Raw genomic sequence first — 12,980 nt, 5'->3', positions numbered from 1 at the left:
GTTCATCCCCCTGAAGCACCTGGCGTTGGCTATTGTGGACCTTTGGCCTGACCCAGTATATACCATTCTCATGTTCTTATGAGACATTTTTTCTCAATAGCTGCAGGAATGGAAGGTGGGAATAAAACGAATAAAGTTTCCCACAGCATTTTTTGCTGGATGTTGTGTGATGTTAACAGAAGTTTAAACAAGCCTCCAAGGCCCAGGAGGAGTCAGCACGTTATCCTCAGCAGCAAAACATTCCTTTAGCAGAGGGTAAGACACAGCTAATCACACACACGCGATTCTATTCTCCCTCTCTCTCCCACAGTTGGGGGGACCGGAGATCACATGCAAATGAGCCCCTGGCCCAGTGCACCAGGCCACAGCACCCCCGATCTCTCTCCCACTTGGTCACCCCCACTAAGCCACGTGTATAGGGAAGAGAGCGAGATCAGTCTGGGGACGCCAGGCCCATCCATGAGAAATGTGCTGAAAAGCAGCCAAACACAAGGTCCATGGGACACAGGCCTTGGCTACGGAATGGGGGACTGAGGCCGGCAAAGCAGTGACCCTGAGAAGGACTTAGGAGTTTGAGAAGGAAAGAAAGTAACCCAAGGTGGCACAGCAGGTTGGTGGAAGAACCAAGACTAGAGCCCCTGTCTCTCAACGTGCAGCCCAGTGCACTTCCCATGGGCCTATGGCATGGCCCCCTTGGCTGTTGCTTTCTGTTGCCATTAAGAGTGCAGCTCCGATGCAGCTTGTCACAGAGGAGAAGACCCTATGCTCTCTCTCTCTCTCATGGTGACTTCTACCTTTCTTCTTTCTTGTTTTTCTGTTTCCCTTCAACTTAGAACAAGACTCACTCGGTCTGGCTGCCTTCTGTGGCAGTGCGCAGTGCTGTTATAGTCATGTCAGTCCCAGGATATTAGAGAGACAAAGTGGGGGAGGAGATGTCTTTCATTGGACCAACTTCTTTTGACGAGAGAGACCAGCTTTTCAGCTTACACAGTGTAAGTACACAGTAAAAACACCCCTAGAGTTCCAATGAAAACCTGGCTTTAATTTCCAACTCCCAAAGCATTTTCTTTTGCCTCCTTTAGCTCAGCAGGGAGCTTCTGCTACAGCATCGATAAAACACATTGATCACCCGTTTCAGGATCTCTTTCGTTGTCACCCCATAAACGATGGGGTTTAACATGGGGGGAATGAGGACGTAGAGGTTGGCCAATAGGTTGAGAATATAACCTGGGATGATGTGCCCAAATCGGTGTGCAAAAAAGGAGAAAAAGGCCGGTGTGTAGAACATCAGTATGACACAGAAATGGGAGCTGCAGGTGCGGAGAGCCTTGAGCCGGGTGTCCTTGGAGGGGAGCCGGAAGACAGCCCTGAGGATCAGCCCATAAGACAAAGAAATGAGCACAGCATCCAAACCAATTACTAAAATAGCCATGGCTACACCATACCAAACATTGACGGTGATGTCGTCACAGGACAGCCGGGCTATGGCCATATAATCACAATAGGTGTGAGGCAGGAGGTTGGTTCTGCAGAACTTCAGCTGCTTCACGAGAAAGATGAGAGGGAAAATGATACAGAAACTTCTTGTGACAACTGCCAGCCCCATCTTCCCGATCACAGACTTGGTTAGCATGATAGTGTATCTCATGGGGTCGCAGATGGCAACGTACCGATCAAACGCCATGGCCAGCAGGATGGCCGACTCGGCAATAAAACTGACATGGATGAAGAACATCTGAGTCACGCAGGCAGCAAAAGAAATTTCTCCTGCTCTAAACCAGAATACAGCCAGCATCTTGGGCACCGTAGTGGTAGATAACAGCAGATCAACAGTGGCCAGCATGGACACGAATAGATACATGGGCTCATGGAGGCTTCGTTCTGTTAGTATGATGAATAGTAGGAGAGAGTTCCCCAAAAGTGTCACAATGTACATGAAACAGAAGGGGATGGCGATCCAGAAATGAGACTCCTCCGTACCCGGGATGCCATTCAGGATGTAAGTTACAGGGTCAAAAACAGTGTGATTGTCATCTGGCATCATGTACCATCACTTGGATCTTCTATTCAATTTCCAGAAACTATCAGCAAAAGAGAAAATTAGTGAGAACTTGAGTGTCAGCTAGGACTGGAATGTATTTGTTGACAGAATAATAGATACCATCAAAAACTTGGTTACGTGGGGTCGTAAATCCAGAAACACGCTCGTACTATAGTAGGAAGAGACTGAGACATAAGTCCTCTATTAGAGGCCTAGTATGAGGCCTGAGGCCTGCGCTAAAGTAATAAAAGCCTTGTTGATACAAAGCAAAATTAGGCTGTGAGCTAGAGGCAGTCCCTGCTCACAGAATCTGGCAAGCAGAGGGCTGATATTTCAAATCCACACATTTCTAAGAGGCGATGGGCACAGAGCACTCATGCAAACACATTCCAGAAGGGTGGTACCAGAACACCTCGATACCAACACATTTCCTGAAGATAAGAGGAACATTGTGACCTATCCTAAAGATAAGGTCAGGATGACAGTGTGATGGGTAGAGATATACAAAGTGATGGGTGGTATCCGGTTACATCAGAGGGGGTCAATTAACTACGTTAGAGGATCAGAACGTAACTTGCTTTTATTGATGTATAAAATGGAGTCTCAAAGGGCGTGTCTCTGTCTAGCCTAGGGGGGAATGGAAACTCCTACTGTTCACTTATGTGGTTCATTGTTATGGGAATACATGTTTTAGTGGTCTGGTAGAGTCAGCAGGATACTAGTACCATGCTTCATCGACAATAAACCTGGCTGGGTGTCTTCGTCCCTGAACGGTCCCACCGGTCGATGTTATAGTTACCAGTCCAGAGCAACATAGTGACCAGCTAGGTTGATCGCGAGTAGGAAGGACCCGGGTTCTGTCGGTCCCGACTCGATGCTCTGGGAAGTCTTGTCAGGACGAACCAAAGATCTCATGGCAAAGCACCCTGTTTATATAGTGATATTCCTTCATTGGGACCAATGAGTTTTTCACCATCATGCTGTAATCAATCGTCGAGTGCTTGTTTTCTTAAATTGTTTTTCTTATTCTTTATTTTATTCCTTCATCACTCTCTCAGTGAGCTACCCCATGCTGGTTTTGATCACAGCTATTTTATCCCGATTGATAGGTGCCTGCCTTATCATTAGAGTCGTTAATCTGCCCTCCTTTGACATCTTAATGGGGCATGTTGCAATCTCCTGGCGCCTTTACATCTTTCCTTGGTTCCTCTCTAGAACATCTGGTCTGGAGATGGCTTCACAGTTATCTTCTAACACACACATTCCTCATTCACACACAAAACAGGATTGATTTCCACAGAACATTTGAACAGGAACATCAAATTGCAATGCAAGAGAAAACAATCATTGCATTCTTTTACTTATTTCAAAATGCTAATTTTAAACCTACAACAAAGTGGTGACCGTAAAGGTCTATACTGCCTTGAAATCCGCTTCAGACACCAGATTCTCCCTGATGCATCTTTACCAAAGGCACACTAAGGCATTCCTTTCTGCTTTCAGAAAGGGTGGCTGGCAGAATATGATCAAATCATATCATACATCAATACATTTAATACATGCTGCATTATTATTCTTTATTCGTCATTCTAAACTATACAAAATACAACCATAAAATCCTAATAGGACAGTGGTCATTGGTTGGTTTGCTCAAGGTCTGCTGTGGGACAGGACACAGCAAGAACTCACACACGCAGCCGAACATTTTACCACACTGGTGACCCACGACAAGTTACGTACTGCCCCTCTGACGTAACATCTCCATTCCAGAAGAGGGAAGATGGTTTGGATGGTTCTGGCCCCCGGTGAAGCAGGGCGTGCCCTCCTGGTGTTGCTGTCCACAGCAGAATCTCTCCTCCGCATGTTTGCTAGTCGCTGTCAGGGCTCCAGCGGTAACTGTGAACGTGAGTTAAAGCAGCCACACGACTGGTTCTTCTGGCACTTACCCCAGTTTCACACTCACTCTTGTGGAATCGCTCCCAGTTTTTAATGGGGTGGGAGCAGAACCTCTTTCAGTCACAATCCTCCCGCTGGAGCCTACTGGCTCTGAGGCCTTGACCCAACCAACACACGAGAAAACTCACTCACAAGCAACTCCCACTGACTTTTATGAAAATACTCACCTGAGCTTTGGAGCACTCAGCTCACCAGCAGCCTGGCTGCCAGGCTCCTTCATCCCCCCACTGCCTCTGGCCGGGCCGGCGCCCCAGGAAAGCCCCAGACCCTCCGGCCCGGGGCGCTGGCCAGGAGGTGCTGAGACCTGCATGTGCCGAAGCCTCGCACAGCGCTGGCCTGGGAAGCCTCTCTGCCCCTCAGCTAAGCTGTGGAGTGGCGGGGGCAGGGGAAGCGATTTCCAGTCTGTTCATGCCCCGAACCTGCAGGCTTCACAGTAGCCCCCAGGGCAGGGGCTTAGCACCATCTTCACCCCCCAGCCTGGATCCTGCCCCTGGAGGTGCTGGGCTGCTCTGTCCCCCAGACACCCTCCCCTGCTGAGCCACCTCTCTGGCCCATTTGCTGAAGCCCCTGCAGTCAGCTTCCCTGGGCCCTGGTGCACAATGCCTCCTTAGGGCTTAACCCCTTCCTGCCCGTGCTGTAGCCGGGGGACAGGAGGCGGCTGGGTTATGTCGGTGACCAGCAGCAGCTTGGAGGTGTTAGCTGCCTTTTGACACTGTGTGAGCAGGAAGGGACAAGATGCTTCCAGACACAGGGAGGGCAGGGGAGGAGGAGGAGGTTGCAAAGACATGGGCCACATCATCCCTCCCCTCCACCACCACCACAGTGCGGAAAGGCTGCTGCTGGCTACATTCTTGTGTGAACCCTGCAGAAATCTGCGTGTGTGACGCTGTGTACTTCCGCCCCCCCCCCCCACGACCCCCACCCTCGCCGCCAATATGTTCCCTTGGGAAGACACTGTGTGAGGTACTAGGAGAGGCGGTTCATCCTGGGGGCCCAGCCAGGTGTGGAGGGGAGAGAGAACTGGGTAGGGAGGGTCAGGTCAGTCGGTCACCCCCCCGTATGAGAGAGGTGTATGGGAGTGTGTGTGTGTCGTCCTCTCCCCGTGTGTGGGGAGGGGGGGGAGCTAGGGGAATGTGTATCACCCCTCCCTGTGTGAACCCTAAAGCCTTAAAGATAAGAAAGTAAATAAAATGAATCCAACTCCACTTTATTATTTTTAACGGGGGCTCAGTCAACTTGATGTCAACTTGAACATTTGTACTGCATAGTTCTGATTGCCGTTGAACTCGCTTGAATACGAGCAATTTTATCAGGTGTCCCATATTCAGAGTAGGGAGATGAGGTTACCCTAAGTAGCTGGAATATCGGTATCAAAGCAGCCCTTACAATCGGTTGTTCCAGGGTTCTACAGTTCGGACATTCACAGCTATGATCCTTGAAACCAGCTAATTCCTGACAACCGGAACAGACCCAGTCCTGGGGCCCTTATGGCGTTAATGGAAGTGTTGCCTGAGTGAAGGCCTCGGAATTTGGGGTGTAGAATATTACAGGGCCTGAGTAGATTTACTCTGAACAGTCATGTAACCAAGAATGGCCCAGTCCAGATCCCACTGAAGTCAATAGCAAGACCCCCAGTGACGTCCGTGGGAGTGGATCAGGGTAACCCGGTGACCTCTTCCTAACACTGAACCTCAGCGCGGTCACAGGAGCGTTATCTCAGTGCCCCGGCTCCCGTCCTGCCCCTGCACTCAGAGTTACACACCCCCAGTCTATCCAACCCCAGCTCAAACATTGCACAGGTTTCATGTGTTTCCGTTCGCCCCTTCACAGATTCATTCCATGCAAACGACTCACCAGGCTCCGGCCCCAGCTGGGGAGGAGGAATCTCTGTCTGTGACCGGGTCGGGGAGCTGCAGGCGGCGGGGAATCTGCACTGACCGGGGCTGAGGTACAGGGATATTTATACTGCTGCCCTGGGAATCCCCGGGGGGCTCAGAGTCAGCACAGAGCCCCTGGGACCTGCCTCTGAGACTGGCTCAGGTGGTGAAGAGCAGCAGAGAATTAACCCTTTCCTCCTCTCACTTGTTTGATCTGATCATTTCTCCTTTTGTATGTTATTTAGAAAGGTCCTTGTGACTCTGAGGCCCCTGGCAAAGAGTTCCCTCTTCCTTGCAAACAGCTCTTGTCTCAGGCCTGACAAACTCACTACACCACACACAAGTCTTACAGACTATTTACCCATAAGGAGTAGCATGTAAGTTGTGTGCAGAAAGCTTGTAACTTCTCAAGCTTCATAACCATTTCAAAAGGCATGTCCAGATAATAGTTAACAGATAACATATTGATATTGACAGTGTGTTTTATGGACTTGGAGAAGTTAGTTATCAGGGCATAATGTGTTTTGGTGATGGCCAATCCTGGAGGGCATCGTCACCCCACCCTGGTTAGCCGGGGATGTAATGCCAGGCTCAATTGTCCACCCTTGCTCCAGCCGAAGATTATCTATGGGAAACCATCAGAGACAAGTGCAGTCAACACCACTTGGAGGTAAATAAAGGATCCTTACAACATACAGGATTTCTCTGCCTATGAACAGAGACAAAATACTGTGGAGAGTGGCCATCTAGATCCTTTCACAGAGGAGACATCTCCTGGTGCTGGGACATCTCCTGGTGCGGGGACGTTCTTATGAAAGATTGGATCCTGGAGTCAGGGGGTAACAGGGTGACAGTCCTGGGAGCCGTGAGAACCATCACAGTCGTTTTTACACAGACTGCCTTCAGTCTCGCTTAGTGCCACCATCCTGAAAACCTATATGTGTGTGTGCATGTTGTTGTAGCTCCGTCAGTCCCAGGATATTAGAGAGACAAGGGGGGGAGGGAATATCTTCTACTGGACCAACTTCTGTCGGTCTGTTCACCTTGAATGGTCCCTTTGAATAGGTGCAAACTACTCACACTAAACAATCTGTTCCATCTTGTATTTAGCTGGGATATCCCAATACCTTTGTGAGAACCTGAAGAACTGCTCTCCACAACACAAGTTGGTCCAGTAAAAGATATCACCTCCCCTGCCCCTTGTCTCGCTCTATGTGTATAGGTAAGATGGTAGGTGGTAGAGAGAGGGGAAATCAGGAGCTGCTCTTCCTCTCATAGCACTAGAACAAGGGACAGGCAAGGAAAGTAAAAGGTGGCAAATCAAAATCAATACAAGGGAATCCTTTCCCACAAAACACATAATCAAACTGGGGAACTCACTGCTGCAGGATTTAATGAGGCCAAGACTTTAGCAATATTCAAAAAGGGGTTGGACATTTATCTGGGTATCAAAAATACCCAGAGTTTCCAGATCTAGTGACCACACATATTTTGGAAGGGAAAGTGACCCCCAGGCTCGGGGTTTGAGCCAATCTCTGTTAGCGATAAGGATGGGACGCAGGGTGTGATGGGAAGATTATCCCATATCCCCCTCATGAGAGATTCTCACAGCTTCTTCTGAAGCATCTGGTGCTGGCCACTGCTGGAGACAGGCTACTGGAGACCCGGCTCTGATCCAATCTGGTGGTTCCCATGTTCCTCTACCAAGGTGCAGAGTTGACCTGTTGCAGCCCCCAACCTGGGACTCACCTCAGCCAAGATTTCAAGAGGTGCTGAGCTCTCGCATCTCCCACTCTCTGCCACTGGAGTGGCGGGTGCTCAGCAGCTGTGAAAAGTCAGACCCTGAATGACTCAAGCTCAGCATCCAAACAGGAGAGGCAGAAGTTCCAAAAAAGTGTGTGTGGGGGGGCACGAGTGCCTGAACTTTGGCTTGCTCCCCCGCACTGCCTCTTTCCCCAAGGCCCCACTTGCCCGGCCCCTCCTCCTGAGAACCCACCTCACCTCCCTCCCCGAGCCCCCACCCTGCACCTCCCCTTTCCCTGAAGCCCCGCCCAGACATGGCCCTTTCACCTGAGGCTCTGCCCTCGCACCATCCCTCCCCTGAGCCACCTCCCTGCACCGCCTCTTCCCCTGAGGCCCCATCCCCTCCTCCTCCCCAAACCCGCCCTCCACTGCCCCACCCCTGACACCCCACCCCACTCATTCTCCCCAAACCCCACTGTCAAGGCTGCTTCCCCACTCTGAACTTTAGGGTACAAATTCTCTGACTTTGCCCCTCTCTGACAGAAGCAATCAGGACAGCCCACCTGACACGGAATCATAGACTCATAGACTTTAAGGTCAGAAGGGACCATTATGATCATCTGGTCTGACCCCCTGCATGCTGCAGGCCATAAAACTGTCCCTACCCCTTCCCTGGACTCTGCTGTTGAAGTCCCCAATCCTGTGTTTTATTGACTTCAATCGGCAGAGACCCTCCTGCTAGTGATCCCTGCCCCATGCTGCGGAGGAAGGCGAAAAACCTCCAGGGCCTCAGCCAATCTACCCTGGAGGAAAATTCCTTCCCGACCCCAAATATGGCGATCAGTAAGACCCCGAGCATATAGGCAAGAGTCTCCAGCCCGACCCCTGTTAGCCATTTTATGATTTACCTACCATTGCTTGGTTTTCCTTGACTACTATGTTTTACCATTAAACCATTCCCTCCATAAACTTATCTAACTTTATCTTAAAACCAGACAGGTCCCTCGCCCCCACCGTTTCCCTCGGAAGGCCGTTCCAATATTTCACCCCTCTGACGTTCAGAAACCTTCGTCTAATTTCAAGCCTGAACTTCCCCACGGCCAGTTTATATCCCTAGGGGATATTACTCAGTGATAATCCTACACATGTAGGACTGGAAGGGACCTCAATGGGTCATCTAGTCCAGTCCCCTACACTCTAAGCAAACATTTTGAAAACTGGCTGCTGCTTTAAAGGGTTTCAGGTTTGGATGCAGGGGCACCGAAATGAGGGGGGCCCACTGCCATGGCCCCATCATTTATAATAGTCAGAGGGCTAAGTCCTCCCAAAGTTTATGAGCCAGAAGGGCGAGCGACAGGAGGAGATGGTGGAGAGGAGTGAGTGGGGGATGGGGTCTCAGGGAGAAGAGGTGGGGTGAGGTCTCAGGGGGAGGGTGGTTAGAGGGTGGGTGTCATAACTATAAAGGGAAGGGTAACAGCCCTCCTGTGTACAATACTATAAAATCCCTCCTGGCCAGAGACTCCAAAATCCTTTTACCTGTAAAGGGTTAAGAAGCTCAGGTAACCTGGCGGACACCTGACCCAAAGGACTAATAAGGGGACAAGATACTTTCAAATCTTGGTGGGGGGAAAGGCTTTTGTTTGTTCTCTTTGTTTTGGTGGTTGTTTGCTCTTGGGACTGAGAGGGACCAGACATCAATCCAGGCTCTCCAAATCTTTCTGAACAAGTCTCTCATATTTCAAACTTGTAAGTAAATAGCCAGGCAAGGCGTGTTAGTTTTATCTTTGTTTTCTCAACTTGTAAATGTCCCTTTTAATAGGGTGTTTATCTCTGTTTGCTGTAACTTTGAACCTAAGGCTAGAGGGGGGTCCTTTGTTTTACTGTTTATCTTTCCAGTGAATTTGTATGAAGTGTGTGACTAATCTGCTCAGGGTTACAAAGGCTGGTGTATGTCCACTTTCCACTGATGAAGTGGTGCACCAATTAAAGCTCTTGGAGGAGAGGAAGGTGATCAGGAACAGTCAACATGGATTCACCAAGGGCAAGTCATGCCTAACCAACCTGATTGCCTTCTATGATGAGATAACTGGCTCTGTGCATATGGGGAAAGCGGTGATGTGATATATCTTTTGATATGGTCTCCCACAGTATTCTTGCCAGCAAGTTAAAAAAGTACAGATTGGATGAATGGACTATAAGGCGGATAGAAAGCTGGCTAGATCGTCGGGCTCAATTGGTCATGATCAATGGCTCGATATCTAGTTCGCAGCCGGTATCAAATGCAGTGTCCCAGGGTCTGTTTGTTCAACATCCAGGGTTTGTTTAACATCTTCATTAATGATCTGGATGATGGGATGGATTGAACCCTCAGCAAGTTCACAGATGACACTAAGCTGGGGGGAGAGGTAGATATGCTGGAGGGTAGAGATAGGGTCTAGAGTGACCTAGACAAATTGGAGGATTGGGCCAAAAGAAATCTGATGAGGTTCAACAAGGACAAGTGCAGAGTCCTTCCCTTAGGATGGAAGAATCCCATGCACCACTACAGGCTGGGGACCAACTGGCAAAGCAGTAGTTCAGCAGAAAAGGACCCGGGGATTACAGTGGATGAGAAGCTGGATGAGAGTCAATAGTGTGCCCTTGTTGCCAAGAAGGCTAACGGCATATTGGGCTGCATTAGTAGGAGCATTGCCAGCAGATCGAGGGAAGTGATTATTCCCTTCTATTCGGCACTGGTGAGGCCAAATCTGGAGTATTGTGTCCAGTTTTGGTCCCCCCACTACAGGAAGGAGATGGACAAATTGCAGAGAGTCCAGCGGAGAGCAATGAAAATGATCAGGGGTCTGGGGCACATGACTTATGAGGAGAGGCTGAGGGAACTGGGATTGTTTAGTTTGAAGAAGAGAAGAATCAGAGAATAGAAGTTAAAAAAGAAACCTGATCCTGCGCTGCCTCCACTCCCCAGCCTGGCTCCACACTTGCAGACTGGGCAGCCCCCAGTCGGCATCCCCCCATCCCGAGCTATCAGCCCCCCTTGAGCCCACTCTGCCCCAGAAATGTCCTCATCTGCAAAGTGAGCTGGATACGTTTACGGAGGGGATGGTATAATGAGATTGCCTACAATGGCGTATGGCCCGTCTGCGACTGCTAGCAGCAAATATCTCCAATGGCTTCAAAAGATAAACACAATATGTTGGGAAGAGTTAACACAGGTATTGTAAAGGGAAATCATGCCTCGCCAAGCTACTAGAATTCTTTAGGGCATCAGAAGAGTGTGGAGAAGGGAGATCCAGTAGCTATAGTGCACTTGGACTTTCAGAAAGCCTTTGACAAGGTCCCTCGCCAAAGGCTCTTAGGCAAAATAAGCAGTCATGGGATTAAGAAGAAAGGCCCCCTCAAGGATCAGTCACTGGTTAAAATATAGGGGGAAAAGGGTAGGAATAAATGGTCAATTTTCACAATGGAGTGAGGTAAACAGTGAGGTGCTCCAAGGATCTGTACTGGGACCAGTGCTGTTCAACACATTCCTTCATGATCCAGAAAAGGGAGTGAACAGTGAAGTGGCCAAGTTTGGAGAGGATACAAAATGATTCATGATAGTTAGGTCCAAAGCTGACTGTGGTCAGTTACAGAGAGATCTCACAAAACTGGGTGACTGGCCAACGAAATGGCCAATGAAGTTCAGCCTAATAGATTGTTAAGAACCATTAGGAAATGGATAGAAAATATCATACTGCCATGGTACGGCTACACCTTCAATAGTGTGTCCAGTTCTGGTAGCCCCACCTCAAAAAGGATATAGTGTAACTTGAAAAGATTCAGAGAAGGGCAACAACGATGATAAAGGGTATAGAATGGCTTCCATATGAGGAGAGACTAAAAAGACTTGGACCGTTCAACTTAGAAAAGAGACAACTCAGAGGGGATAGGATAGAGGACTATAAAATCATGACTGGTGTGGAGAAAGTGATAGAGAAATGTTATTTACTTACACACACAATGCAAAAACCAGGGGTTACCCAATGAAATTAGTAGGCAGCAGATTTAATACAAACAAGAGAAAGTATCTTTTCAAGGAACACAGAGCTAACCTGTGGAACTCATTGCCAAGGGATGTTGTGATGGCCAAAGGATTAAAAAAGAATTAGATAAGTAAATGGAGGATAGGTCCATCAATGGCTATTAGCCAAGATGGTCGGGGATGCAAGCCCTTGCTGCTGGTGTCCCAAAACCTCTGACCATCAGAAGCCAGGATGGGACGGATCACTTAATGATTCCCTGTTCTGTTCATCCCCCTGAAGCACCTGGCGTTGGCTATTGTGGACCTTTGGCCTGACCCAGTATATACCATTCTCATGTTCTTATGAGACATTTCTTCTCAATAGCTGCAGGAATGGAAGGTGGAAATAAAACGAATAAAGTTTCCCACAGCATTTTTTGCTGGATGTTGTGTGATGTTAACAGAAGGTTAAACAAGTCTCCAAGGCCCAGGAGGAGTCAGCACGTTATCCTCAGTGGCAAAACATTCCTTTAGCATAGGGTAAGACACAGCTAATCACACACACACTATTCTATTCCCCCTCTCTCTCCCACAGTCGGGGGGACCGGAGATCACATGCAAATGAGCCCCTGTCCCAGTGCACCAGGCCACAGCACCCCCGATCTCTCTCCCACTTGGTCACCCCCACTAAGCCACGTGTATAGGGAAGAGAGCGAGATCAGCCTGGGGGAGCCGGGCCCATCCACGCAAAATGTGCCGAAAGGCAGCCAAACACAAGGTCCATGGGACACAGGCCTTGGCTACGGAATGGGGGACTGAGGCCGGCAAAGCAGTGACCCTGAGAAGGACTTAGGAGTTTGAGAAGGAAAGAAAGTAACCCAAGGTGACACAGCAGGTTGGTGGAAGAACCAAGAGTAGAGACCGTGTCTCTCAACGTGCAGCCCAGTGCACTTCCCACGGGCCTATGGCATGGCCCCCTTGGCTGCTGCTTTCTGTTGCCATTAAGAGTGCAGCTCCAATGCAGCTTGTAAGATAGGAGAAGACCCTATGCTCTCTCTCTCTCTCATGGTGAGTTTTACCTTTCTTCTTTCTTGTTTTTCTATTTCCCTTCAGCTTAGCACAAGACTCACTCAGTCTGGCTGCCTTCTGTGGCAGTGCACAGTGCTGTTGTAGTCATGTCAGTCCCAGGATATTAGAGAGACAAAGCGGGGGAGGAGATGTCCTTCGTTGGACCAACTTCTGTTGGCGAGAGAGACCAGCTTTTGAGCTTACACAGTGTAAGTACACAGTAAAAACACCCCTAGAGTTCCAATGAAAACCTGGCTTTAATTTCCAACTCCCAAAGCATTTTCTGTTGCCTCCT

General features: G+C 49.2%; 1 protein-coding gene across 1 annotated transcript; it reads right to left on the bottom strand.

Moving 5' to 3' along the window:
• Positions 1–1,078: 1,078 nt before the first annotated feature.
• On the bottom strand, positions 1,079–2,044 carry LOC135972307 (olfactory receptor 52B2-like). Its single transcript, XM_065549826.1, has one exon. The coding sequence runs from the start codon at positions 2,042–2,044 to the stop codon at positions 1,079–1,081; it is 966 nt and encodes a 321-aa protein (XP_065405898.1).
• Positions 2,045–12,980: the final 10,936 nt, after the last annotated feature.

The sequence above is a fragment of the Chrysemys picta genome, chromosome 1 (genome assembly GCF_011386835.1).
Source record: "Chrysemys picta bellii isolate R12L10 chromosome 1, ASM1138683v2, whole genome shotgun sequence".
NCBI classification, from domain to species: domain Eukaryota; kingdom Metazoa; phylum Chordata; order Testudines; family Emydidae; genus Chrysemys; species Chrysemys picta.
Note: the sequence above shows the minus strand (reverse complement) of the source record. Positions and strands in the feature narration are given on the sequence as shown.